This window comes from Capricornis sumatraensis, chromosome 12 (genome assembly GCF_032405125.1).
Source record: "Capricornis sumatraensis isolate serow.1 chromosome 12, serow.2, whole genome shotgun sequence".
Taxonomy (NCBI): domain Eukaryota; kingdom Metazoa; phylum Chordata; class Mammalia; order Artiodactyla; family Bovidae; genus Capricornis; species Capricornis sumatraensis.
The window spans coordinates 25,596,360-25,624,324 of NC_091080.1; the positions used below are offsets into that span (position 1 = coordinate 25,596,360).

Sequence of the window (27,965 nt, forward strand, 5' to 3'; positions counted from 1 at the left end):
GGGACCAGATGCCATGATCTTTGTTTTTTGAATATTGAGTTTTAAGCCAACTTTTTTATTCTCTTTCACTTTCATCAAGAGGCTTGTTAGTTCTTTGCTTTCTGTCATAAGGGTGGTGTCATCTGCATACCTGAGGTTATTAATATTTCTCCTAGCAATCTTGATTCAAGCTTGTGGTTCATCCAGGCCAGCATTTCTCATGATATACTCTGCATATAAGTTAAATAAACATGGTAACAATATACAGCCTTGATGTACTCCTTTTCCTATTTGGAACTAGTCTGTTGTTCCATGTCCAGTTCTAACTGTTGCTTCTTGACCTGCATACAGATTTCTCAAGAGGCAGATCAGGTGGTCTGGTATTCCCATCTCTTTAAGAATTTTCCATAGTTTGTTGTGGTCCACACAATCAAAGGCGTTGGCATAGTCAATAAAGCAGAAGTAGATGTTTTCCTGGAACTGTCTTGCTTTTTTGATGATCCAGGGAATGTTGACTATTTGATCTCTGGTTCCTCTGCCTTTTCTAAATCCAGCTTGAACATCAGGGAGTTCACGGTTCACATATTGCTGAAGCCTGGCTTGGAGAATTTTGAGCATTACTTTACTAGCGTGTGAGATGAGTGCAATTGTGCAGTAGTTTGAGCATTCTTTTGTGTTGCCTTTCTTTGGAATTGGAATGAAAACTGACCTTTTCCAGTCCTGTGGCCCCTGCTGGGTTTTCCAAATTTGCTGGCATATCGAGTGCAGCACTTCCACAGCATCATCTTTCAGGATTTGAAATAGCTCCACTGGAATTCCATCACCTCCACTAGCTTTGTTTGTAGTGATGCTTCCTAAGGCCCACTTGACTTTGCATTCCAGGATGTCTGGCTCTAGGTGAGTGATTACACCATCGTGATTATCTGGGTTGTGAAGATCTTTTTTGTATAATTCTTCTGTGTATTCTTGCCACCTCTTCTTAATATCTTCTGCTTCTGTTAGGTCCATACCATTTCTGTCCTTTATTGAGTCCATCTTTGCATAAAATGTTTCCTTGGTATCTCTAATATTCTTGAAGAGATCTCTAGTCTTTCCCATTCTATTTTTTTCTTCTATTTCTTTGCATTGATCGCTGAGGAATGCTTTCTTATCTCTCCTTGCTATTCTTTGGAACTCTGCATTCAAATGGGTGTATCTTGACCTAGCAAGAGACAGCGTTAATCTTGTCTCACTGTGCAGTAGCCTCATGAGAAACAGAGGAGAGGGTGGCAGTACAAAAAGAGAATAAATCCTTACGCACAAGACCAGAGCCCAGGATGGCCTAGTAATAAATATTATGCTCATACACATTCTTACCAGTTCTGTTTCAGGTGGAGTAGAGGCAGAGAGGAAGCAGGGGGGCTGACCGGAGTCTGTGCACACACCACACCTCTGGGAAGATACAGCAGTGGCAGAATTAAATTAATCATACTTCACCTTCTGTTTTGTAACCTGATTTTGTTTTTAATTAATTATATTCTTGTACAAGAATTTTATCACTTCCTGTTCAGCATCCTTTGATTTCATGCACAGTGTTTCATAATTTAGATTTACTAGTGTTTTATCAGCTGCCTATCATTGAACATTTATTTCCAGATTTTTTTTTTTGGCTGCTTTAAATAATATTATGAAAAGAGTCACGTGTATGAATCTTAGAATACAGTACTGATATTACTTGGGATACATTTTTAGAAGTGGATTTACTGAGGCTCTGTTTTAAAGTTGGTTTTGTATGTTTAAAAAACAGCCTATATCATGAGATGGTACTGGAGTGAGAGCTTCCCAAGGTCAGATCAGGACCAGCACAGAGCCTGGCATGAAATAGGTGCTCAGGAAATAGTGTTGAAAGACACTATGAAATGTAAGAGTTTCAAGAGGTGCAAATTAGGAAATTGTGCTGGTCTAGAAAGCTTGTGTAGGAATAGGAAAGTCTGGGAGGAGTATCGGTTCAGTTCAGTTGCTCAGTCGTGTCCGACTCTGCAATTGGTAGTAATGAATTAATTCATCAGGTGAGGGCAAGCAAGCTGTCCTCACAGCCTGCATATTTCCTTTTTGCTTTGTTTGAAGTGCTACAGGGGATGTTTCTCTTTTGTTTCACCAGAGGGCAGTGTTCCAAGGACTATCACAGGAAGCCTTGTCGGCCTGCATTCAGTCACTACTTGGAGCATCAGAGTCCATCAGCAAAAACAAGGTTTGATGAAGTGTTAGATGAAATCTGATCATCTATAATACTATTGTGGAATGCAGCGTTTATATACAGGCAGAGAAATTTAAAGCCATTTTGGCAGTAGCATTTATTTTTTTAATGTGATTTAATTTTGAGGCCCTTTGAGAGGACGTAGTACTTCATTTTAGTGCTAAAGACTACACTAAATAAGAGAGTGCCAGCTTTGCTGAAGTACCAAAGGTGATACTTAGGTTATAAATTCTGTGGGATAAAGGTTTCTTGTTCTAGCCTTAGTAGCAGGAAGGTACTGGACTGCTCTTTCCCTAGAATACCGAAACTGTTTTCAAGGAATCGTAGCAATCTGTCATCATCCCTACAATGACATTCCAAATAGCTGAATGGCCTCACTTGGAGGAATCAGTCAGTCAGTTTGGAAGATAAGAGTAGGGGACCATGGATTATGTGACTAGGAGTTGACATGATTTTGTAACTTAAAGTTTTTATTCAAGAAGAAGGGATCTGGGGCTGATGGCTGTTGGCATGTGCTTCTCCCACAACCCCTGAGTTTTTTTTCCAGAAAGTATGGTTCAGGATGCTGCTCTGTTTAACTCCCCACCTAAAATACCTACAGCTCACCAACAGGGAGGAAGTTGTAGGACTGTTTCCAGCCAAAATTTCATAGCTCGTGGGAGTTTTCAGACTTTGTGAACCTTTCTAGACTTCCAGATTTATCAACTTGGTTTCTAACTTCAAGGTTTTAGATAAACTAAAAACAGAAACCTCCTCACGGAAAAATGTGGGATCCTAGACAAACTGGAAAAAGATCTGCTTTTGTGACCACTGTATGTTCCCATTCATGGGATTGAGAGTTGAAAGGAAATTCTGACCCGGGAACTAGAAGAGAACTGGAAGTTAAGTTATAGACAGGCAGGTTGAAATTTAAAACATATTTCCCAGCCTGAGCTTTCATATTCTTTTGCGATAGAGGGAATTAGGAAACACGTCTAACACTAGACACATGTTTAAGTAAATTGTGGTATATTCCATACAGTGGAATATACAGATGTTAAGTTCCAGAAAAGGGAATGATAAAATCTAACATAAATATGTTAAGGTAAAAACAAGGCGCAGGATACAAACCAGATGATAACTATGTAATGAATACATTCATTGAAGAAAGTAGTGATGAAAGGTTGGGGTGACTGCAGATGACTCTCGTTTCTTCTCACACTTGGTCTTTACTTTCCACAGTTTATACAGTGAGCATATATTTCTTAGATTATCAGAGGGACAACAATGACCTAATTTAAAAAATTCATGTGCTTATATCCTCTTGTACCTCTGTCCTCATTTTAAAGGGAAGAATGAAAGCCCTTTTTTTTTCATTATTTGGCCTTTTCCCCACACCACCTGTAAGGCCATCCTCGCATAAGGCCATCGTCTAACTCTGTTTCCTTCATATTATAAGGTGCTTAAATATATATGAGGAGACCTTCAATTTAGTAAGAATTAGCCGATTTATTTTCACAACTAAGTATGCTTTTCATCTTTCAACTTTTGGAAAAGTGATCAATGAAAATGGCTTAATGTGTTGAGACTTTCTTAAGGAAAGAAATTTTTTTCCATACTTAAATTGAGCACCTAGTTTATCAGTACACTAACACGATACTATTTGCTGAATCACAGTAGCTTCCACAAAGTAAATCCAATCTGTATGATACTGTTTTCTCTTTCGGAGCTGTTAGTTCTTTTGAAAACAGAGCAATTATTCAAAATGGGTAGCATTTCCTACTTACCCAGTGCTCTGTGTTCCAGAGTGCAAAGTGAGTTTCCATCAAGTAAATCATATACGTTGATTTGTGTCTATTCAGGAGGGTGGGAAGGAGAGAGAGAACAGAGAGGAGTCACCTTAATAACCTCTTGAAAGCTTATACAGCACACCTTGTTTTACTGTGGTTTGCTTTATTGTGCTTCACAGATAACTGTGGGGGTTTGTTTCTGTGTTTTTTTATAAACTGAAGATTTGTGGCAATCCTGCATCAAACACGTCTGTTGGCACCATTTCCCCAACAGCATTTGCTCACTTAGTGTGTTTGTGTCACATTTTGGCAGTTCAGTGTTTCAAACTTTCATTATTCTATTTGTTGTGGTGATCAGTGATCAGGGATCTTTGATATTGACTTGCTGTAAGCTCAAATGATGATTATTTAAAAATATTTTATTGCTAAAGATGGCTAATATTTTTAGCAATACGTATTTTAAAATTAAGGTATGTACTTTGTTTCTTTAAACATAATGCTGTTGGCCGCATAATAGTAGGGTGTAAATGTAACCAGAAAATTTCTGTGACTCGCCTTGTTGCGATAATCACTTTATTGCAGTGGTCTGGAACCAAACCCGCTGTGTCTCCAAGGTGTGCCTGTATTAGTTACTGAAAGACATTATTCTTTTTGTAATGCAGAATAAGTTCATTAAAAATATTTTCAAAGTAAGTCTGTCCTGGGTAGCAGCAAGAAGGGGCAAACATAGCCTTGCTCTTCTTAATTAATATACAGACTCTTTTCTGAAATGAGAGCTATGGTGATTCACTATTTTGGGAACTGGGTCAGAGCTTTGAGAACTGCGCTTGAATCACAAAACTCTTGAGGCTGTGTCCCGAGAGGGTTAAAGGAAATGCAGGAGTGTCTGCACTTCCTGTGTGGGGTGTAGCTAGTCCGTTCTCCATTGCTGGCAGGGTAATCCAAACTGACCACCCAAAATCTTCTTACATTTGGAGGCTCCTGTTGCACTTTTATATAAATACCAATATTTCTGATATTCTGAATATTGAAACCACCTTGACCGAACAGTGAAAGCTGTGTTACTGAGAGAAACTAGGGAGCTGTGCGAGGTCAGTCAGGCTCAGGCCTGGAGCTCTGCTTGCTGTGCTGTGCTGATCTTGGGCCGCATCGTCTCTTCTCTTTCTGCACCGGGTTAGAATAGACTTGACTTCTGTTTCTAACTGTGTTGCTTCAAGACCTTTTGTCTGGTTTACTTTCTTGGGTTTGCTAAGTAGATGATAGTAAAAGTTTGAAGTAAGGTTTTTCCAGATAGTTTCAACATGAAAATATGGTAGAGTTCATGGCACAACAGAGGAGTATTGGTACCATGCAATTACGCTAAAGGCAAGTGACCTAGATAGATTAATGTTGAGTTAGTAGCAACTGTGTTATATGTATTCCTATTTTTACTTAATCTGTGATAATATCCATTTTTCTGTCTTACAATTTAGACTCAGATTGATGGACAACTTTTCTTAATAAAGCACCTTTTGATTCTTCGTGAACAAATTGCTCCATTTCACACTGAATTCACCATTAAGGAAATTTCCCTGGACCTCAAGAAAACTAGAGGTACTTCCTTGCCCTGGCTGGCACAGTTGGGTGTGTTTGACCTGTCCAAGTGTGGCAGCACAGGTTTATAGGTTTATTTTATGTTCATCTGCAATTTTTGCTTTTGCATGCTGTGCTTGCTGAGCATGTTGCTTGTTCATACTAAGCTGAGCTGACAACATCCTAGTTACATCTAACTTGCTGTGTTTTCTTTATGGAGAGAACTATGTTTGAGCATTTCAGCTTGCAGTGTGACTTCTCTGAGACTCTGCCACATATTACTATAACCAGTTAAAAAATGAAAGATCATTGTAATAACTACTGAAGAGTGTCAGCTAACCAGAATGATTTTAGACATTGAGTTGGGTTTGTCAGTTCATAGAAACTCAGGAGGCCAGCTGGGTAAAATCAGAAGAGTGAGTCAGGTTCTGTTCCTGGTCCATCATTTCCTGGTTCTTGTGATTTTAAACATGTGTTTTAGCTTCTGTACCCCACGTAAAATGAGCAGAATCAACCCATCATGATGCTTTCACCAGATTATCAAGATCATTAAGAGTGAAAATGAATGAAAATATGTATTAAAGTGTTTTTGTAAGCTTAAGGTGCTTAAATAAACTTAAGTTGTATTATTAAATCAGCTGGTTAAGTAATCACATCGATAGGGTCTTGAGTTGGTAATAGGCATTGAATCATCTTGAGATAGGTGCTTCATCCATACTAATGATTTGTTTCTGGCTGAATTAGCAAGCGATGATTTCTAAAAGATTAGTTATTTTTTAAGATGCTGATCTTGAACAGTTAAAGGATATACCATCAATATCCATCTCCCTTACTTGCAAATTTATCTAAACTTTATCTTAACCATTTCCAAGAGAATTAAGCTCTAATGCCTTAAGCCATCCATTTAAGAAATGAATGGATTTCTCCCTTGTGCACTGGGAGAATTGAGAAAATTCACAGCCATTCAGATTACTTTTTGTATTCCATGGTTTAGAGGGTCTTCAAATAAAGGATTTCCAAGAGGAACAAGTTACTTTCCTAATGACTGCTTATAAACTAGTGGACTTGGTATGACATCACTTGGAATCAGTGAGTCGTATATAAAACAGCTTATTCTTTTTCTTTTCCTAATGCACTTTCCTGTTCACCATAGAGAATACCTTTTGGTTCTGGTGGAATCTGGATAGTAAGCCTGTATGTTATTCATCTGCATTGTAAATTTTTTTTTTTATAACAGCAGCCAGATTTCCTGACTTTTGCCTTTATAGAATGCATCATTTTTTTTAGTTTTTCTCTTTTAGTTTCTTCTCATCAGAGGCTTCCATTACCCAACCATTCTGGTTGATTTCATCCTTTCCTTTCAGTGTGACATGTGGGAATAGCACCCTAACCTTGAGGAATGCCAGGCACTGACGGTCCTTATTTTATTCAAAGGATGAGGTGAAGCAGGACTGATCTATTTTCTTTCACATTTTTTCTAATTCATAACCTGTTGCTGCTTCATTCTACTATAGATCCACTGAGGTGTGAGAAAATGAAGTATTCTAAAATTTTGGCAAATTTTGGTTTAAAATATGTTTTCCCTGCAACACAATGAAGGTTCTGTAATCCTGCTGCATGATCACCTAGAGTTTTTCAGGTTTCTTGTAGAAAGGACAGTGGAAATGAAGAGTCATTTACTAAAGCATACTGAATTCAGAATACTGAATCTGATAGGGGATTTTTTTTTCAGTTAAATCAGTTCACAGTTGAGGCAGGGAGTACAGTGTGGTGTGTGTATGTACTTATAAATGCGGGCTAGAAGCACTTCATGCTGTGCTTTCTGCAGCCTGGCCAGGCAAAGCAAAGTAATGGTCTTTTCTGACTATCACTGGATACTTGCTGTCTTTACTTTTAAGCCTCTAACCTCTCACGACTAACATTATATCTTATTGCATTTGAACATCAATGAGACCTGTTAGTACTTTGCACAGATTCTAGTTAGTCTGGAGGTTAAGGGGTAAATATGTCCTTTTGGTGTTTTTTTTTTTCTTTTTTTCTGGCTGACATATTAATTTATTCTCTCTGCTTCGAATGAATAAATTTCTATGCCAGCCAGATCTTAAACAAAAGAAGCTGGGTAAGTATATGAATCTTTTTTTTTTTTTTTAAAGAAAATCTTATTTAGCATCATTAAAGTAAAGCTGTGAAATTGTAAGGTGTTAATTACCATTCATCCTTTTTTCTTTGTTCCTAAAAATAAATAATTGTGGTTAATAGCCATTTTGCAATTCTGAGTTCTAGAAAATAATTATGCGTGAGTACTGTAGCCATCATGGGCACTAACCTCACCCACTCATGGAGGTGACTTGGAAATGAAAGCACTCTTGGCCCTGTGGTGATGGAGAACGAGTGTATGTTTACACCCTGAAATAGTTATGTGACTTCTCTGTTGAAACTGTACATGTTCACTGGATGAGTAATTTTGTTTCACAGATGCAGCATTTAAAATCCTGAATCCTATGACTGTTCCAAGATTTTTTAGGCTGAATAGCAACAATGCCTTGATAGAGTTCTTGTTGGAGGTGAGAAGGAGTCTGTTTGCTTGGTGGTGGGAGAGAAACAACATTCTTTACATGTCTGGTAATTTTAGGCACATAAAAAACAGGAGGAAATTGTTATCTTCTTTTTAAGGGTACTCCTGAGATAAGAGAACATTACCTTGACTCTAAAAAAGACGTAGACCGCCACCTGAAATCAGCCTGTGAGCAGTTTATTCAGCAGCAGACCAGGCTGTTCATAGAGCCGCTGGAGGAGTTCCTGACAAAGGTATAGACCTTGCTGCATATTTGGTAAAGTAATTTTGAATTCTTCCCTAGATTGCAATTTGAATTGCCTTCTTGTGAAATCCTTGGCAGAAGGAAATAGTAAACCGATGTCTTAATGATCCTGAGAAATCACCGTGTTTCGTCTTCCGGAAGCTTTTTGGTTTGGACTTTTAGGTAGGCAAGCAGGATTCTTCAGTTGTGAAAGAAAGTATGCGTATTGCAAATCTAGCTCTAGCAAGCCCTGGTTAGCTCTCTTCTCCACAGTGTCGATGTCTGCATGTGGTCTGGGACTCTCGCTTAGATTAGGACCTTCGTGGCAGTAGTCACAGACCTGTGTATGAGGGTTTCCCATTGCCTAAATGAGTGATTTACTTTCCTCTTGCTTTCCATGCTGTTCCTATCTTTCATTTTGTATGGATAATTGAGAATTGAAGATTCTTATATCATTGCATTGTTAATCACCGCATATATAGATTTATAATAATCTGTCTATCTCTCTGTCTCCCAGCTAAAATCCATGAACTGGCAAATGCCAGCAAAGAAAAAAAATCGGATCATGGCAGTTTTGACTTTCTTTTTTTCAATAATGGTTTTTAAAAAATCTACGTTTTGTTGCTAAGGACTTACCTTGTAAAGATGCTTAAAAAGTCTTGAAATTAACTTTAATTTATTAATCTCTACTGTCTGTCCAGACTTGAATTTGAGGACATTAAAAGAAAAAAATAAAAACATGACAGCCTTTCCTCTCAAGTTTGCTTACTTAAGTCTTAAATGCGGAGATAGGGTGTATCTACGAAATGACCAGAGGCAGCTCAGGAAATTGTTCGTTGGTAACATGTTGCTGGCTCCTGTGATAAAGAGAAGATACTAGTTTTTAAAAATGAGAAATGATACCAAAAAAAAAAAAAGCAAACATAGAAATGGTAAACTTTTTTTATAATTGGGGTATATTACTTGTTTGGTGGATTTTAGCCTATTCGTCAAGAATTTGGAATGTGTGCGTTTTTTTTTTTTTTTCCCCTCACTACATAAATTTAAAAGGAGTGTGGTGTAAATGTTTTCTACTGGCTTCTGATTTTTAAAAAATGGTGCTGGTATTGATGTTTTGTAAGTTACAAATAAGTCATCATAGTCTTTACTAAAACTGCCCTCATGGACAGACAACTCGTTTGTAGATTGTAGTATGTGTTTTGGGAGAGCATCCACATTAATACCTGTGGGAAGTGCTAGAGACGAATATTGAACAGCAGCAGAGCGAATCTTCTGATGTGAGCAAGACGGTTATAATGGAATCTTGGCTCAGTGGGTTTTTTCCTAGAAAAACACAGTTTTCCCAGAAGTCAAAAGAATGAAAATTTACTGATGGCAGTTGTCCAAGTTGACCTGAGTATAAGTTTGGTATATTTGATATGTGCTAAGTCGCTTCAGTCGTGTCTGACTCTCTGCGACCCTATGGACTGTAGCCCGCCAGGGTCCTCTATCCTTGGGATTCTCCAGGCAAGAATACTGGGGTGGGTTGCTGTGCCCTCCTCCAGGGGATCTTCCCGACCCAGGGATTGAACCCACGGCTGTTACATCTCCTGCGTTGACAGGTTGGTTCTTTACCATTAGTGCCACCTGGGAATCTGGTTTAACTTTGTGCATTTTGGAAGATTTTGGACACTGAACATTATTTAAAATTGAGACATTTAGGTAGAAAATATGTATCCAAGTCTGAATTATAGCATGGCTCTGCCTGGACATGCCACACACTACAGCAGGGACCCCTGTGTAGCTGATCATTCAGCTCCGTTTATACTCTCACTGTGGGATGGGGGAGGCAAAGGTCTCCCTCACTCCGCCACCAGCTCAGTCTCTGTTGCCCTTCTTCAGTTCATTCACAGTTGTCTCGTTTTTCCTTTTACAACCCTGCTCCCTCACTGCTCCTCACTGTTTAGTGAGACTCTTTAGTAGATATTTCAGCTTAGAGGACCCAGCATCCCTTCTACGCTATCTTATTCCAAATTGGAGAAGACTCTGATGCTGGTAAGATTGAGGACAGGAGGAGAAGGGGGTGACAGAGGATGAGATGGTTGGATGGCATCACTGACTCGGTGGACCTAAGACTGAGCAAACTCCTGGAGGTGGTGAAGGACTGGGAAGCCTGGCGAGCTGCAGTCTATGGGGTCGCAAAGCGTCTATGGGCTCGCAAAGCGTCTGTGGGCTCGCAAAGTGTCAGACGCGTTCAGACACGCCTGAACGACTGAAAAACAACAAATTCCAAATTTAAGTTTCTTCCCTTGTCCTCTTGGCATAGAGTGGGTCAAAGGCGAAGATATATACACACATAGGCAACTCACATGCACTGTACACACTAGAGTTCATACAGACACTTGTGATCATTTAAAACATTGTTTCTTAGAATTTGTGTACCAAACATTTTTCATGTTTCACCAAGTCAACATTACTAGTACTCTGACTAGCACAGACAAAGTAAATGATTTTAAAACTTTAAAAGGATTTTCTCTGAAGGTAATTCTGCAGGTGCAGAATCTTATACCCCTTTTGTTATACTTGCCATTGTAAGGCAGTCAGTTCTTGTGCCTTGATAAAGGACTGCAAGAAAAACAGTATTCATCGATGTAGAAAGGAAACTATTTCATCTTTCATCTGGCTGTGTGCTTGTAGGTCTCAGTATTTACTATTTGGATGTAAGCCTCATTAACAAAATGTCCTCAGCTTATTTCTGAGTTTGGACTGATTTTTAAAATATATATGGATTTGCCATAAAACAAACTGTGAGAGTCTGTAGAAAACATTTTTAGGTTGTCAGAAGACTATTTTTTTGTACCTGAACACTCCAGGTGTGATTCCGATCTCCTTCACCTGTTGTAAATTGGCTTTATTGTTTATGTAGCTCTTTGCTTGAGCTCTCTTTGTTGAGATGCTTTGTTTTCATTAATTCTCCTTACATCCCCTGTACCTAGAGTAGGTAAATCATCTTCATTTCAGACTAAGAAATTCAACCTTAGCATTGTGACTCATTACACATGAGATGAACATTTCTATGGCGTTTTTAATCTATCTGGTGTAAACATCCTTCCTGATTTTGGGGGGGGTCACAATTAATAAAATTTTATTTTATAAAATAATGAAATTTCTTGAGAATGATAAAGTTCTAGAAGAACTTTGCCTTGTTTCCTGCTCCTTGAAAGATAGCCTTTTCTCTCAGCATTATTTCAGTGGTCCTAGGGAGTGCAGTAACCCACTCCAGTGTTCTTGCCTGGAGAATCCTAGGGACGGGGGAGCCTGGTGGGCTGCCATCCATGGGGTCACACAGAGTCGGACACGACTGAAGCGACTTAGCAGCAGCAGCAGCAGGGAGTGCAGTGGGCTTCCCTGGAGGTCAGTCGGTAGAGAATCTGCCTGCGATGTAGGAGACTGCCTGCAATTCAGAAGACCCGGGTTTGATCCCTGGGTCGGAAAGGTCCCCTGGAGAAGGAAATGACAACCCATTCCGGTATTCTTACCTGGGAAATCCCATGGATAGAGGATCCTAGTGGGCTACAGTCCATGGGGTCACAAAGAGTCAGACATGAGTGAGCAACTGAGCATGCACGCAGGGAATGTAAAACTGTTTTCCAAATGTTGAGGGGTAGAGGTTTATATGAAAATATTTGGGTCAGATATTTTCCAGAACTAAAACACCGTCCATACTTTTTTTATTGTTCTCGAATTTCATCGTATTGAATATTGCTTGAAGCTGACTCCTTAGTAGGCCTTGGGGTAGTCATGAGGGGAGTTGAGAGAGCACAGCATTTTGAGGTGAGGACGCTGAGCTGAGGACCACATTCTGTGCCTCCTGACCGAGATGGGCGCATGCGCTCAGCTTCTCCAAGCCTTGTTTCTGATCCCTACAGAAGAGCGCTGTCGTATCCCTCCTTCTTACTTACGGTTAGTACAAGGACTCTGATGGCTCAGATGATAAAAAGTCTGCCTACAATGCTGGAGACCCGGGTTTGATCCCTGGGTCAGGAAGATCCCCTCGGGAAGGGAAAGGCTACCCACTCCAGTATTCTTGCCTGGAGAATTTCATGGGGTTGGAGAGTCAGACACGACTGAGCAACTTTCACTATACTCTATATAGTGAGAGATATATATATCACTATATATATCAGGACCAGAAGATCAAAAGTAGCAAAGTACTTTCTAATTACTTGCAGAAATGTTAGTTTATGTGACAAATACGAAGTGAAGATTTTGCTTTTGTAAAAAAACTGAATGAAGGTATTTTATAGGAAGTATAATTTCAAAGTTTATAGCTAAGCTAAAAAGTGTTTCCCGTGGTAGGACCAGTTTATGCTAAAAACTCATGTTAGCAGATTTCATTTCCTCTCAAGCAATTTGCTAAAGTATTGCAAGTTTACTCTTAATGTTCCCTCTTAAGTATTATTAATTTCCTCAGTAACAGTATAAATTAAATTTTTTTCTGACATAATGTTGTAATAGAATTTGACCTATAAATTTCATTTATGTTCTTAAGGAGTTATAATCTAATAGGAAATCAAGATGGATATTATGTAAACATGAAGATGTGTACAGCAGTGTCATAATGAGACAGTGGGTCTGTCTTCATCCTGTGGGGTTTTAAAAAAGATAGGGCTATTGGCGGAACTTTGAGGAAAATGCTCCTTGAGGTTTAACTTAAAGACAAGTATTGGGTTGGCCAAAAATTTCACTGAGGTTTTTCCGTAAGATGTTAATGGGAAAACCAAAACGAACTTTATGGCCAACCAAATTAATTATCTAGATAGTAAATAGAGGTGAATATACCAGTCTGTATTTGCTTTTAATATAAAAATAGTTCTGTGTAATATATGTCATTATGAAATTGGTTAAATTCTGGAACAGCCAGTGGACTAACAGGCAAGCATTACTATTAAAGTGTAACAGTTGGATACAGAAAAATGTTCAGGACTTAGATTTAAGTGGAAAAAAACAGTTTTCAGAGCACTGTGTTCCTGCTTTTGTAAATGTAGACACATTAGTATGTTTCTATTTACGTTGGGAAATATTGGGGATAATATACACTAAACATGAGCATGTTTTTCTTTTAGCATTGTCTAATCCCTAGACAGTGACTCACTTTTAAAAGCAGCATTTCACAGTAAAAATAAAGCCATATAGAGGAATTGAGTGACAGTGGAAAGGGGTGATTTTATACACATGACAACATGAGCAAGGGCCTAGAAGTAGTTTCAGCAATGTGAACTTGGTAGAAACAGAGGGCTGGAGAGGCCTGGGTTAACGTTACATCCTGTCTGTGCTCATCCTCTGCCTGCATATTTATGTGGCCTTCTTCATGAGAAATCGAAAGAGCTGATGTTGAAGTCTTTCTAATGAGACTGTCTGCTGAGGCCAAGGTCATGGCCTGGACCTGTGGCACCTAGCAGTCCATTTCTAAGAAGATGTTTTATGAGTTTCTGTCTTTCACACTCCCCAGCTCCACCTTAGCCCCACTGTAATTTGGCATCTAAAGAACATTCTTGTCCAAAATGCATGGTTTTGCTTCTCTGTACTGATGCTGAGGAATGAGGAGAGAAGTGACTAGAGGGTGGGCATGCAGTTCCATACCTCTAACACTGGTTGGTCAAGTGTGCTTTTTGATGCTATCTGAAAACCTTTTTTTTTTTTTTTTAATAACATTCTCTCTACCTATAATGAAGAAAAGGACCCTGTAGATATATAAAGGGGGTTTTGTCCAGCTCCTGTGACATTTTTCTGATAACATAGGAAAATAATTTAAAGGTAACCTAACAGTCCACTTAGAGAGATCTGTTCTGTGTTGATGTTTCTCTCAGTCTTCATTCTTGTCTTCCTGAAATGTTTGAGGCAGAATGCCTCAGGACATTGGTGTGGTTTTCTTTTTTGCAAAACAGTGGTATGCCTTGAAATCACGAAAGAAGTTTTGCTTAAATATTTTATTGGTTGTAAAGGATGGGAAATGATTGATTTTCTCTTAGAGCTGTACGTTTGGTTATTATTATTTTCATAGGTTCGAATGGTGTCACATCTTTTGAGAGCAGTTCTAGTTTAATTTGTCATCAGTGAAATGAAACTTTTCCCCTTTTGTCTCCTCTACTAGGTTTCAGCATTAAAAACAATGGCCAGTCAGGGAGGACCTAAGTATACGCTGTCTCAGCAGCCTTGGGCACAACCAGGTATCCACATCTTACTATTTGGGATTTCTCTTTTAGGATGTCGGTTAATTTGCATTTATATAGTCATGCTCTGACAGCCTGGAGTTGGCTTCCTGCTCCTGCTGTGGTTTAGGTTAATGCAAGATCCAGTTTGGAGTGGACAGGTCTTAATTGAGCCTACACTACTTGTATTTCAACAAGCATTCCATACATATACATACGCACACACCCAGTTAAAAATAAAATATGGCTTAGATGAGAATGATTTGAGTGCACTAGTTTTTGTATACTTGCTTTTCACTGTCTTAGAACTTGGATGAAAATACACTGTTTGATAGTATGAAATTGATGGCACGTATGCTACTGTTTCCAAGTATTATATGAAGAAATATTGCACATTATTACATTTTATACAAGTTACATTCTCTTTAATGTTTTAGAGTGTTTGAAAAAAATTGTAAAAGTTGTTTGGGAGTTGGCAGGCAATGTCATTGATTGGCAGAAATGCTTGAGATGTTTCCTGTCTTAACTCTTTCCTAAATGTAAATTTTTTTGTGCTAGGAGGTTTTTTCCCTTCTTTGGCATTAGATACTAGACACTGAAAATCAAGACTAGTTTTGAGGGTTATTTTTAGTCCATTTTGTGACAGTTTAAGTTGTCGTTCAACCAGAATAAGTCACTTTGTTAGATTATATTTCTGGCCATTCCTTGGCTCATGTTGTGATAGAGATCCTTTGAATGAGAAGAGCACGATGGCGAAGCAGTCTGTTTTAATTATGGGTAAGCCGTGTGCAAGTTGGTAGGAAGCGATTTGCTTATAGTGAGAAAGCCGAAGGATGATTCCGTCTTAGCAGCCGTAAAAGATTGACTGTCTATAGGCACTTAAACTGGAATCAGGTTTTTAACACGATTGGCTTTCCATAGTGAAAGAATGTATGTCTGTCAGGTACTTACTTCTTTTGGGAAAAAGAATTGAGGCCATTCTGGAATTTTTAGTTATTCTTATTAGTGCCTCAGGTTAGTCTGAAGTTGAAGTAGAACAGAGAAGAGTGAGAGTAGCTCTGTCTCTTAGGGAGATTTGCGAAGTGTAGAGAATCATCACTTGCATTTGAACGGAAGGCAGGATTTTATGCCAGAAATTTGTCATGGGAACTTTTATAGGTTTGCATTGATTTGTTTTATTTTGTAAATAAACTTTGTGACACGCTTTAGTCCTTTTGTTTACTGTGGTAGAGACAGTGAATGGTATACTGGATTTATTATTTTAAACCTTGTGTTGTATATGAGATTGAAATCTTCGCCATCTTATGAAAGGACAGAGAACATCCTTCACGTAGTAGTACATTCTGTCAAGAGACAGAAAACCAGTCTTTCGCAGACAATCCTGGAAATTCTAACTATAGTCGGCCTGGTGGCAACCACTTGTTCTGACCCCTCAGGCTCAGCAGCAGGCTTGTCAATCTGTAACTCAGCACCAGTTCTAGAAGGAATTCTGATTGTTTTAGGATTAACTGGGCTTTTGGCTCAAGGTTTCAGTTACTTGCAGAGCTTATTTAGAAATAGGAGCTGATTTTATTTTGAATGTTAATGTAGGTGAAACTCTTGGGTGCAATAAATTTTTCTTCAAATAGGTAGAAACCCACAAATTGGCATAGGCATAGTTAGTACAGCTAAGCCTAGGGGCTTGATGTATAATTAATGAATTTCCTTTCTGCTCTGAAAAGATTCTCTTTTGCTCAAAGTAGGGGCTGTCATTTTCTCAAGTGGAATCCTAATAGGAGTCTCAGTGTTGAGCATGTGGTGCTCTTAGGTAGCACTACCGTCATTAGTAAAGCAGGAGTAGATGAAAGGAAAAGGAAGCCCACAGGAAGACTAGATGAAATCAGGCTTACTGTTTTTGTCATTTAATCACTTTGTTTCTTTCTATGTGAGGAGATGCTGGCGAGTGTTAGCAGTGATACTTCAGTTTACCTAGTTGTATCTTCCGCCCCCTTTGGCCACAGGGAGCTATGGAGTTGCTCTCTCTTGATCTGTAACAGGAGAAACCCATACTGAAATGTCAAAAATTTTTGAGCCTTTGGGGAGGGAGCACCAAGAACAGTCTATGAACTTGTCGTGGACCCTGGAACCCAGGGTTAATGTGGTGCATGCAGACTTGATCACATTCTTGGGGTCAATTCATGATAAACTCATGAGATTGAGCTATAATTACGATGCCAGTTTGTTATTTCACTCTGGGAGATACACCTTCTTAAGAATTAGGGTACTTTATTTACTGAGCTCCGCATATAACTGTAGTTGTCCAGGCCTCTGAAAACTGACCAGTGACCCCTCAAGTGTGTTAGTGATGAGAGGGCCAGAGCCTATGGAATTCACTGTCTTAAAGGAGTTTTCATCTGTTCATGAAAAACATGCAGTCCTTGGATTGTTGGTTCTTTCTTCTTGTGGGCACGGGCAGTTTCTTGCCCTGTTCATCTATGACCCTCCTCAACTGAAAAAACTTTTAACGTGGTATGAAAGTGAAAATGTGGAGGAGTAAAAAATGAGAAGTAATTCTGTTCTCCACCTCCAAGCTAGTTCTCTCAAAGGTAACCACTGTTCACAGCTTCCCGAACATGTGTATTCTAGCACAAACGGACTTGAAACATGTTATACAAATAAGATTTTACTATTGTTACTTGAAAAACCTGGGCAACCACTTTTTAGGTAACAAGTTTTAGCTCCACACTCACCAAGTTTCCCTTTTGGTAAGTATTGAGCTGAAAAACACAAAAAAAGGCAAAGATCAGAAGGAAGGAGGTATTACTTGCAGCAAGAAAGAACACCAGGGATCTTTCCCAGAGCCGCATCTCCCCAGACAGCAAAATTGGGGAGGTTTTAAGCCAAGGGTACACGTATTCATGAAGGGGCTTGAGCAGAGGGGCTTCAGCCTTGAACTGGGGCAGTGGTCTACAGAATCTAAGCTTTCATTGATTGAAGTCATGAGAGTCAGCATCATCATCCAGCCTCCGCCTGGTTGTGGGCCTTACTTCCTGCAGAACTCACAGACCAGTATCAGATTGTTCTCTGTATCCCTTGAGGACAGAGCTAGTGTTTTGTCACTGAACGTTGTGTTTTGACTGCTTTTCCTTTGTTCCTGCATTCCCTCACTTCCCTTAAGATCATCAATTACTGAGACCTCTTCAGGGACAAGCATTGTTGCTGGGCTTAGATCACAGAATGACTTAGGACAAAATGGCTTCCCTTATGTCAAGAAAACCATGCTTGGTTCTCTTTCTCCAGCGACCTCCTACCCAATCTGCTTATAAAATATCCCCTCCCCGCCCCTTTTTAAAAAAACACTTGCTCTGTACCTTAGAGCCCCTTCTATATCCAGCTCTACCCATTTTAAGTAATGGACACATATATCACTAGAGCACAATTTCTTTAATAATTCTATTAATATTTAAATTACTTTTAGTTTTTCCTTACACTCTAATAAACACACATATCTTGGTGGTATTTTGTGAGCATGTCTGTAAGGTAAATTTTCAGCAGTACAAACATTAAATATTAAAGAGTATGTGTATTTTCCGTTTTGCTAGACATTGCCCATTATTCCTTCCAAGAAGTTGAACCAGTTCATACTGTACTCCCATCAACAGTGGATGAAGGGGAATTCCCTGGTGGTCCAGTAATTAAAATGGGCTTCCCAGGTGCCTCAGTGGTAAAAAACCGCCTACCAACACAAGAGACACAGGTTGGATCCTGGGTTGGGAAGATCAACCCACTCCAGGGTTCTTGCCTAGAGATTCCCATGGACAGGGGCACCTGGTGGGCTACATAGGGTCGCAGAGAGTTGGACATGACTTAGCAACTAAAACAGCAGACAACCAATAGTTGGGTCTCCACAGGCAGTGCCACATGGCATGGCTAAAAATAATAGTGCCTGGAGGGGGCTGCTTCCCCACACCTCTGCCAGGTGTATATATGCACAATGTTAGTGATTGTGACCAATCTGCAATATTTCAGCTGTTTTAATAGGCATTTCTGTAATTATGAGTGAGGTCGACCATCTTTGACATGATTAATCAGTCTTTTCCTTTCTAGCTTTCTAGGTAATTTTCTCTTTTAAATACTTAATACAGATTACTGCTGTTCTTTTCCATTTGTACTTCTTTTGAGACACTACATCTGGGCTGCTAATTATTTCAGTTAACATTTTCTGGAATTCTATTTCTTTTCTGATAATATAAGAACGTAACAGATGGATTTTTAGTTCCCATTAAATACGTGTGGGCATTTTCTGAATGATCTCATAAGACAGAAAGCATCTCTTACTGTGAGTCAGTAAGAGTCACAGTGAATAAGTTCATTCATTATGAAGTAATTCTTTCTAGTGTTTCTCTGCAAATGACTTCCAATTTTACCTTACCTCTTATCTCCAAATTCCAAAGGCACCGTACTCCCGTCCCTATGAATGTCCTGAGCCATGCTGGGGGAATTCTTTTCTGTTTAGCTTTTGTGGTTAGAATTTTATATATCTAAATACTTAATGAATGTTTATGGGCTTGTGATTAAACTTGATAAATAAACAAAAGTGAAAAAAAATTCTTTGAGGAAATAGTCGTCTTTTGCTGTTTTTCTCTCCTTTTATTCTCCTCTGAATTAAAATGGAAGTACTTCTTCTGTTTTTATTTGTGATACTAAGGAGGCTAATTTCTTTCCAGCAAAGGTCAGTGACCTTGTGGCAAGTGCCTACAAGACAATAAAAGCAAAGCTGCCCCTGACATTGAGAAGTATGTCTTTGTACCTATCCAACAAGGATACTGAGTTCATCCTGTTTAAACCAGTCAGGGTAAGTTTCATGATGATGTGTTTGAATGTTGGCTGGTCTCTCCAAGTATTCTTGCTGCTTCTGGCATTTTCCTCTTCCTGTGAACATTTGGAAATGTTGGTCTACTATTCTAGTGCAGTCGATTAAAAAAAGCACTGGGATTCTTGAAAGACTTAACAAAGCTTGCATCTGTCTGATTCTGCCCCCTCTCCCCCTCCCAGCCCTCATTTTGTCTTAATTTTTTATGGTTACCTATGACACAAAGGTGATTTCTGCCAAAAAGTAGAAATTAGTAAATGAGTAAATGAGTAATCAGACCTCTGTGTGAGATGTGGCCCAACACTTGAGAGAACAGCATCTCAGGAACTATGCCCCATTTTACTGGTGAGTAGAGAAAATAAATGGCAACCCACTCCAGTACTCTTGCCTAGAGAACTCATGGACAGAGGAGCCTGGTGGGCTGCTGTCCATGGGGTCGCACAGAGTCGGACACGACTGAAGCGACTTCACATGCATGCATGCTTTGGAGAAGGAAATGGCAACCCACTCCAGTGTTCTTGCCTGGAGAATCCCAGAGACAGAGGAGCCTGGTGGGCTGCCATCTATGGGGTCGCACAGAGTTGGACACGACTGAAGCGATATAGCAGTAGCAGCAGCAGCAGTGAAAATATATGGCTTGCAGCGACTCCCAAGGGATTAAACACCAGAGCAAATTTAGTACTCACTGCTTCCAGCTCTGTGTTGAGCTCACATCTTTACTCAAGGCATTGGTTGATTTTTAAAGTACAATTTATGTGTCTGGGAACTTCATTATCTTTTGTGGAAGAAATTGCTGCTGAAGACTCTTATTATTCTCTGGAGGGGACAAGGCTGGCAAGAGTTCAGTTTTTTCCAGGAAATCCTATCTGGTAAGTCTTATTAGTTAGGTTGTGCTGGCATGTGAAATATTAAGGACCAGTTACATGTCTTTGGTAATCCCCGGGAAGATACGTCTCCTCCACTTGTTTTGGCAAATAGTAGTATTTAACGTCCTTGGTTCTTCATGTTTAAGGAGGCTGAACCTGTTTTCAGTGACTCATGTAATACGATTGCCTTTTCTTCTTTCTAAGAATAATATTCAGCAAGTCTTCCAGAAGTTCCACGTCTTGTTAAAGGAAGAGTTTAGCCCTGAAGATGTTCAAATCATTGCTTGTCCTTCAATGGAACAGGTAAGTAATCTGTGTTACTTTTATAACCTTTTAGTTATCTTACTTGAGTAGATAGTATCTTTTGAGTTACCATATTTTGTTGTAACTTTTAAAATTGTACATTATTCTGATGAGCATTGCCAAACGTGCTCTCTCACCTTTGGCAGTGGTGTTCAGATTTTCAGTTGCTTCTTTTTTTTTTTTTTGGCCACACTTTTGTGGCACATGGGGTCTTAGTTCCCCAACCAGGGATCAAACTTGGCCCCTTGCTGTGGAAGCATGTAGCCTTAACTACTGGACCGCCAGGGAAGTCCCCTCAGTTGCTTTTTAATGCTTTCTGATAATTGAAAGTTGCTCTGTTTAAGATAAACTCTTTGTGGAAGACTCAAACAGTGGTATTTAGGTTGCTACATAGTTTTGTTTGCAGTATGTATGATAAGAGGCCCATGTTTCAAAGATGTCAGAAAGAGGTCCTCTTTTTCTCTTCTTCCTAAATTAAAAAACCTGAAGAGAGAGCTGAGCCTGTGTTTACTGTCATCATGTATTCCGTTCTGTCAGCAAACTTTCACTGAGTAGAAGTAGACTGGCGCCACAGAGGGTATTTTGTTTGTGGTTTTAAGAATCGTTGAGGAGTTTAGTATATGGTAAGGACTAGAGAGGAGAGCAGTAAGGTTGCTGCGCGTCTGATTGGTTTGCGTTGAACCTGCAGGGGGAGAGACTGGAGGCCGTGAGTGTGGTCAGTCTTTGAGGAGTTTTACTGTGCGGAGAGAGAAGAGATGGGGTGGTAACTGGAGGAGAAGTGGGGTCATTTTTAAATTGAGGTATAATTCGTATACCATAAAATCCATCTTTTTAATTCAGAGTAATAGATGACCAGTGCAAGTTCGATGCATGAAACAGGACTCTCAAAGCCAGGGCTCTGGGACCACCCAGAGGGATGGGATGGGGACAGAGGTGGGAGGGGGTTTCAGGATGGGGGGACACATGTGCACCCATGGGGGATTCATGTCAGTGAATGGCAAAAACCACCACAATATTGTAATTAGCCTCCAATTAAAAGAAGTTCTTTTAGAAAAAGGAAAGGACAGTTATACTTGCCAGTAGGTCTCATAAATGTGCATTGTGCATACTTAATAGTAAATAAAATGCAAAAAACCCCACAAAACCCAAAAAACCCTTGCGTTTAGAAGGACGCACTGCCAGGCTCAGTCAGCCACAGGTCTCTCCAGGGCCGGGGTGGCAGACCTGCAGAGCTCAGGCTGCGTCCCTGCCGGTGACAGTGGCGACTTCTCTGGTTTCCCCGGGCCGGCTCTGTGTCAACGCCCTTCTTTACAGAGAGGGCAGGGGGCTCCCGAATCTGCCAGGCCTGTTCTTGTGCAATGAAGAATCATTTAAAGAATTCCTAGCATGCAACTCTCTGCACAGCACACTCTGCATACAGAAAGATGAAGTTGGTTATTTACAGGGGTCTCCAACCTTTGGGATCTAATGCCCGATGATCTGAGGTGGAAGTGATGTAATAATAACACAAATAAAGTGCACAATAAATATAATTCAAGTGAATCATCCCCAAACTGTCCCCACCTGCAGTCCATGAGAAAATTGCCTTCCATGAAATTGGTCCCTGGTGCCAAGCAGTTTGGGGACCTCAGAGCTATTTCTGTTTTTTGTCAGTATTGGTGTCTAGTTTTTTTTCTGTCTTCCTCATCGGATTCTGAACGAGTTAAGGGTCCAGGTTCGGCCGTACCTCCTCACAGGACACCACGATGTGTGGTGCCCCAGGGGCTGCTTCGGGAGTCAGACCATCACGGGTCCAGGTTCTACTTTACAGCCAGGTTTATTGGTCTCTTAAAAATTTTAGACTTGCCCTGTTGTTCTGGTTGTGAGAATCTGAACACCTTTTCTTGAGCACGGTATTGCACAGTGGAACTAACACAGCCTTTCTCTTTTCTTTTCAGCTGAACCTCCTACTGTCCGTTTCTAAATAACTTGGCCTGTTGGGCTGTGCGTATAGATGGCCGGCTGGCAGGAACGGGCTGCCGGGTCCGGAGGCTGCAGGACACCAGGGAATTGGACGAGGGACGTCCCCAGAACCACACGGCCGCCACTCAGGGCTCATCACAGAATGAAATGGAAGCAAAGTGTGCAATGATTTGTGTTTCCCTTTTAAAAACATCAAAATGCCAAAGATATGCTATATAGTCTATGAGCGCTGATAGCTGCCTCACTTAAATGTCACAAGCAGTGTAAGTTTTTAAGAGGAAAATCTTATGGAGGGCACACAGGGAAATGGTTCTTAAGAAAAATGCAGTGAAAATAGGTTACAATAAATACCACAAAGAGCTTTACGGAAATACAGCTAATTAGGGAACTTCCAAGAGTAAGGTTTGTTAGAGCAAGAAACACTGCAGTCCTTTTAACCACTGAGCATTCCACAGTGACTTTTTGTTTTTTTTTTACTTCCAGAAATGTTATCTTACACTCTATTTATAAAATTTCTCCTCTCACTTTGAAGTTTAGTTTGGAGTAGATTGGCTGCTCCTGGGGATTCAAGGTGTTCTCTTTCTGTGTGTTTGATGTGGGGTAGTTTCAAGATGCAAAGGCCTTGTGTAAGGTCCCAGAATCTGTACTCTGAATGGCTTAGGTACAGAGCGTTCAAAGGCAGGCTGGGGCTGCAGCCTCCTCGTGGTGGATACGTGCTTATCTTTAATGAGAATCTTCACGGTACAATAGGCAGTGTTCGTGAGGGGGAGGTACCAATTAGGGCGTCTTCAGGCTGGCACACTGAGGAGGCCAGGAAGCCTGATGAATAGCAGGTCACATGCATGATGCTTAGGGTTACCAGCTTTGTGCACATTGCCTTTCATTTCTGTAGTTCTTTGAAAAGCGAGCACTTTTCTGTCCGGAACATTCACAGCGGCTGTGCCGCGGGCCGGCCTTGTGGATCGGCAGCCTGCGACAGCAGAATACAGTTTACTCACAAACTGGTGAAGACCGCCCATGCCTTGAAATGGACTGCCTGATATCAGGGATCATCAAATTAATCACACACATCTCTTGAGTTTTCCTACAAATACCTGTTTCCTGATTGAATTGGTTTTGCCTCTGATGTTACAGTAAATGTCACCTGCTTTTTGGTTCACAATGAATTTTGAATTACTCAGACACTAGTTTAGAGATAGAACGCTAACAAGGGCTCTGGAACGTAGCCAGCAGACCTCACTCTGTGAGACTAGTATTTTTCATCCACTTCAAGTAGACTCCCGCCACGTGTGGATAGATTACATACCCTGATGTCTGTCATTTTAAAAGGTCACTTGCTTTTCACCTCAGTGTAACTTGGTGATGGATGTTGCTTGATAGACCTTAATACTCTGTATATTTTGGGAAGGTAGAAGGTAAAGAGGGGCCATATTCATTCTTTGATAGGAAATGAATGAATTAGGAAGATTCTACTCACTTCTACTTGCTATTTTAAATATGTTTAATGAAATAAACTGTAAAATACCCAGTTTTGTATATTATATGTACATTTGATTTTTAAATAGCCTTTCCAAAGAAATGAGGGCATGATTATTGTACAGTACTATGATTTCATTTGATGTACAGAGCAGAGTATGTTCTTGACGATAAAAATATTTGATGGCACTCGTTCTTGTGCTTTGAATCTTTTATTTCTGAAACACTCAAACACCTTACCGAGTAGGTAATAGTGATCCAACCTGTTTGCTAAATGACTGTTTGTTTAAATCTGTACAGTTCACTTATACAGAGTGTACATACTTTCAAATAATTAATTTAAAATGCTTTATATTATTTGGCTAGAAATTGCTGTTTTTAATAAATGTGAATTTTTTCAGAAATAAAGATTTTTGCTTCCTACTTTGTCCTCATGAGTCTGTGTGTGGATCCTTTTAAAAGAATTTTTTTAACTAAGATTTTTATTGTTGATTCACACGCGGTTGTAGAAGTCATATAGACTGAGCCTGGGTACCTGGACTGGGTCTCTCCCAGCGGTCCATCCTGCGGAACGGCAACACGGATCACAAGCAGAGTATTGACAGTGGTCCTCTCCACCGGCGTTATTCCCATTTCCCCCATCTTACTGGGATTGTGTGGGTTCTTTTGGCAAGACGATTATTGTGGAAAGACATTTTTGAAACATTTAATGCCTCATTAGTTGAAAGATAATTTGTCTTCATTTGCAAAACTGCCAATTTCCAGAGTACCATCAGCACATATAGTTGTGCTGAACTTTAGCATTATTGAAGTCACAATAAAAACAAGTATTGTATTTTTACAACCCTGTATCTAAATTCTTCTCTGCTGTTAACAAGGAACAAAGAGTAGTCGGCCTTAGTTTTTAAAAAGAGGCCATTTGTCAAAGGAACCTGCGGGTATTGGTGGAGGGAAGGCTGCTTCCCAGAAAACAGGAGCTTCATTGCTTCCTTTCAGGAGCTCTTCTTCTGGTGGTGGTTTTTTCACCAGCTTGTCTGTCTGCTCCTCCTCAGGCCCCTGGAACGGAGGCAGCTGCTGGACGCTTGGTAAAGGGGCATCCATTACATAGTCATCCAATAAATACATATTTGGGATTTTAAAAAACTCCCAGTTATCAAAATATGTTCACTATTAGACATTTCTACAGTGTTTGAATTTTAACATAAAATGTGAAAGTTTTGTAAATGAAACTTGAAAGGTAAACTGCTGTTAAATGTTTGCATATTGGTTCCAGATTTTTTCTATGTATATTTAACTAATTTTTCTTATAATATTGGGCTCTTTTACACTCTCAATCAGGTGAGCTTTCCTTTTTTATTTTGGTTGTACTGTGTAGCTTGCAGAATCTTAGTTCCCTGACCAAGGACTGAACCTGGGCCCTGGCAGTGAAAGCACGTAACCGCTGAACCGCCAGGGAATTCCAGTCAGGTAAGTTTTAATCATCAGTTATGAGTGGTGTTTGTTATTGTTCATTCACTGACTCGTGTCCAACTCTTTGCAACCCCAGGAACTGCAGCACGCCAGGCTTCTCTGTCCACCATCTCCCAGAGCTTGCTCAAACTCATGTCCGTTGAGTCAGTGATGCCATCCAACCATCTCATCCTCTGTCGTCCCCTTCTCCTCCTGCCCTCAGTGTTTACAGATAGGCATAGTCTCATCTCAGTGTTTACAGATAAAATCCCTGGGTTGGGAAGATTCTCTGGAGAAGGGAAAGGCTACCCACTCCAGTATTCTAGCCTGGAGAATTCCATGGACTGTATAGTCCATGGGGTCAGGTCGGAAAGAGTCAGACATGACTGGGCGACTTTCACGTTCATTTGCTGAACTATTTGAAAGTAAGTTGCAGGCATCATGACGTTTTACTCCTAAATACTTAAGCAGCCATCTCCAGACAGTAGGCACAGTCTCCTACATAACCCTAATACCAATATCACACTTAAAAAATCAGTAGTATCTGCTGCATGGTCCATATTTTACTTTACTCAGTTGTTACCCAAAATGTTTCATAGCTTTTTCTTACCCAAGTGCTTCCATGTTACTTGGTTGTTACATCTCCAGTCTCTTTTAATGTAGAAATTCTTAAGGTTTCTGTTTGCTTGTTTTCATGGCATTGGCATTGACTTTTTTTTTTTAATAAATATATCTCAAGAGTTGGACACGACTTAGTGACTCCACCACCACCAGGTTAGTTATAGAATGGACCAGAGTCTGGATGGCCCTGTGTTTCCTCATTGCTTAATTCAGAATACCCAACCGTTGCAGAATACATTCTTCTCAAGTATGTGGGGCATTTGCCAAGACAGACATGTGCTGGGGCATAAAACAACAAAACAGAAAACCCAAACACAATCTACAACAGTAGTTCTCAATAAGATGACCCCTGCCCCTGCCACCAAGAACACATTAGGCAACATCTAAAGACATTTTTGGTTGTCATGACTGGTGTGTACGTGTGCACAGGGGTAGAGGTTTTATTGGTTTCTATTAATAGCTGGAGAAGCAACTAGAATGGCCAAATATTTTATAATGCATAGGCCAGCCTCCTACAACACAGTTATCCAGTTCAAAATGTGGAGAGCGGTGGAGTTGCAGAACCCTGTGACAGACACAGCCACCCCCAATCTCCAGCACTTGGCTGTTCCCTCGCCTGTTCTCATACCAGCAAATGGTGTCTTGCTAGTTTGGCTATTGTCTGTCTTGCGCACAGCAGGTTGTAAGCTGCTCTGTTGTGTTGACAGCTGTGTACCTGGTGCCTAGAACAACCTGCAGTAGATGCTCCGTAAGTACCGGTTGAAAGAATCCCCGTGGACCCAAGGCACATAGCCTTCCCTTCCCCGTCCCATTCCTACCCAGTCCTGCCTCTACCCCTCCTTCCCCGCTCCTTTATTCCCTCCCCTCCTCTATTTACAATGCCATTGCTCTGAGTCAAGACCCTCATTTTCAATATTCCTTGCTGGGAATATTGAGGTATTTTTACTACAAGAACCTAGGCTTACTAATGTTCTCTTTTCCCTTTGTGTACAACTCCTGATGGCACGCAGGCTGTTCAGACCCCTGTGCATCTGTGTCCAGCCCCATCTCCTTACTGCTCATGCTCTGTACCCATCAGGGTCCTGGAGTGTAAGCATCAGAAGGCATCATGTCTAACTGGAGCAGGAAAGGGCTCTATTGGAAGGAAACGCAGGTATGGGGGACAGACCAGACACCGGAGGACCTGAGAAATGAGAAGAGGAAGCTTTATAGGTACAGAGGTTTTGTCGTTTCCAAAGCAGGACGTGTTGGTCCACTGCCTTGGCAGTGTCCTGGCCTTGGCCTGACTGCAGCTGCTTCCATCTTGGCCAAGCTGATTGTGTGTGTGTGTGTGTGTGTGTGTGTGATCTTGGCCAAGCTGACTGTGTGTATGTATGAGTGTGATCTTGGCCAAGCTGACTGTGTGTGTGTGTGTGTGTGTGCGTGCGCGTGTGTGTGATCTTGGCCAAGCTGACTGTGTGTGTGCATGTGTGTGTGTGCGCACGTGTGTGTGATCTTGGCCAAGCTGACTGTGTGTGTGTATGTGTGTGATCTTGGCCAAGCTGACTGTGTGTGTGTGTGTGAGATCTTGGCCAAGCTGACTGTGCGTGTGTGTGTGTGAGTGATTCTCCGTGCTTCATTAATGCTGGAGCAGGGAGAAGGAAGATCCTCTGTGTCAGTATCCACGGAGTGCCTCTCACCTCCAAATCCACCCCCTTTTGGCCCTGCTTTGAGATTCTGGAGCTGGGCCCAGAGAACATTTCTCCACCGCCAGCTGGTGCAGAGTGAGGCTCTGTAGTGTGCTGATGCTGTGCTGCAAGGCACAGGGGAAGGGGGTCTCTCCTTCACCGCCCTGGCAGTGGTGTGGGGTGGGGCTGGGGGGAGGACAGGTGCTCTCTGGTGAGTTCTCCTG

The 27,965-nt window shown here is 40.6% G+C and overlaps 1 protein-coding gene across 1 annotated transcript in view; it reads left to right on the forward strand.

Annotated features, from left to right (window-relative positions):
- The window catches only part of COG3 (component of oligomeric golgi complex 3), a 59,369-nt gene extending 35,017 nt beyond the window's left edge, over positions 1-24,352 (forward strand). The window contains exons 16-23 of the mRNA XM_068984389.1: positions 2,120-2,209; positions 5,457-5,577; positions 8,032-8,120; positions 8,230-8,364; positions 14,488-14,563; positions 19,252-19,379; positions 20,468-20,566; positions 22,504-24,352. Of these exons, the coding sequence (XP_068840490.1) occupies positions 2,120-2,209; positions 5,457-5,577; positions 8,032-8,120; positions 8,230-8,364; positions 14,488-14,563; positions 19,252-19,379; positions 20,468-20,566; positions 22,504-22,533 (768 nt within the window). The 3' untranslated portion in view covers positions 22,534-24,352. The remainder of the gene's footprint in view (positions 1-2,119; positions 2,210-5,456; positions 5,578-8,031; positions 8,121-8,229; positions 8,365-14,487; positions 14,564-19,251; positions 19,380-20,467; positions 20,567-22,503) is intronic.
- The last annotated feature ends 3,613 nt before the right edge of the window (positions 24,353-27,965 follow it).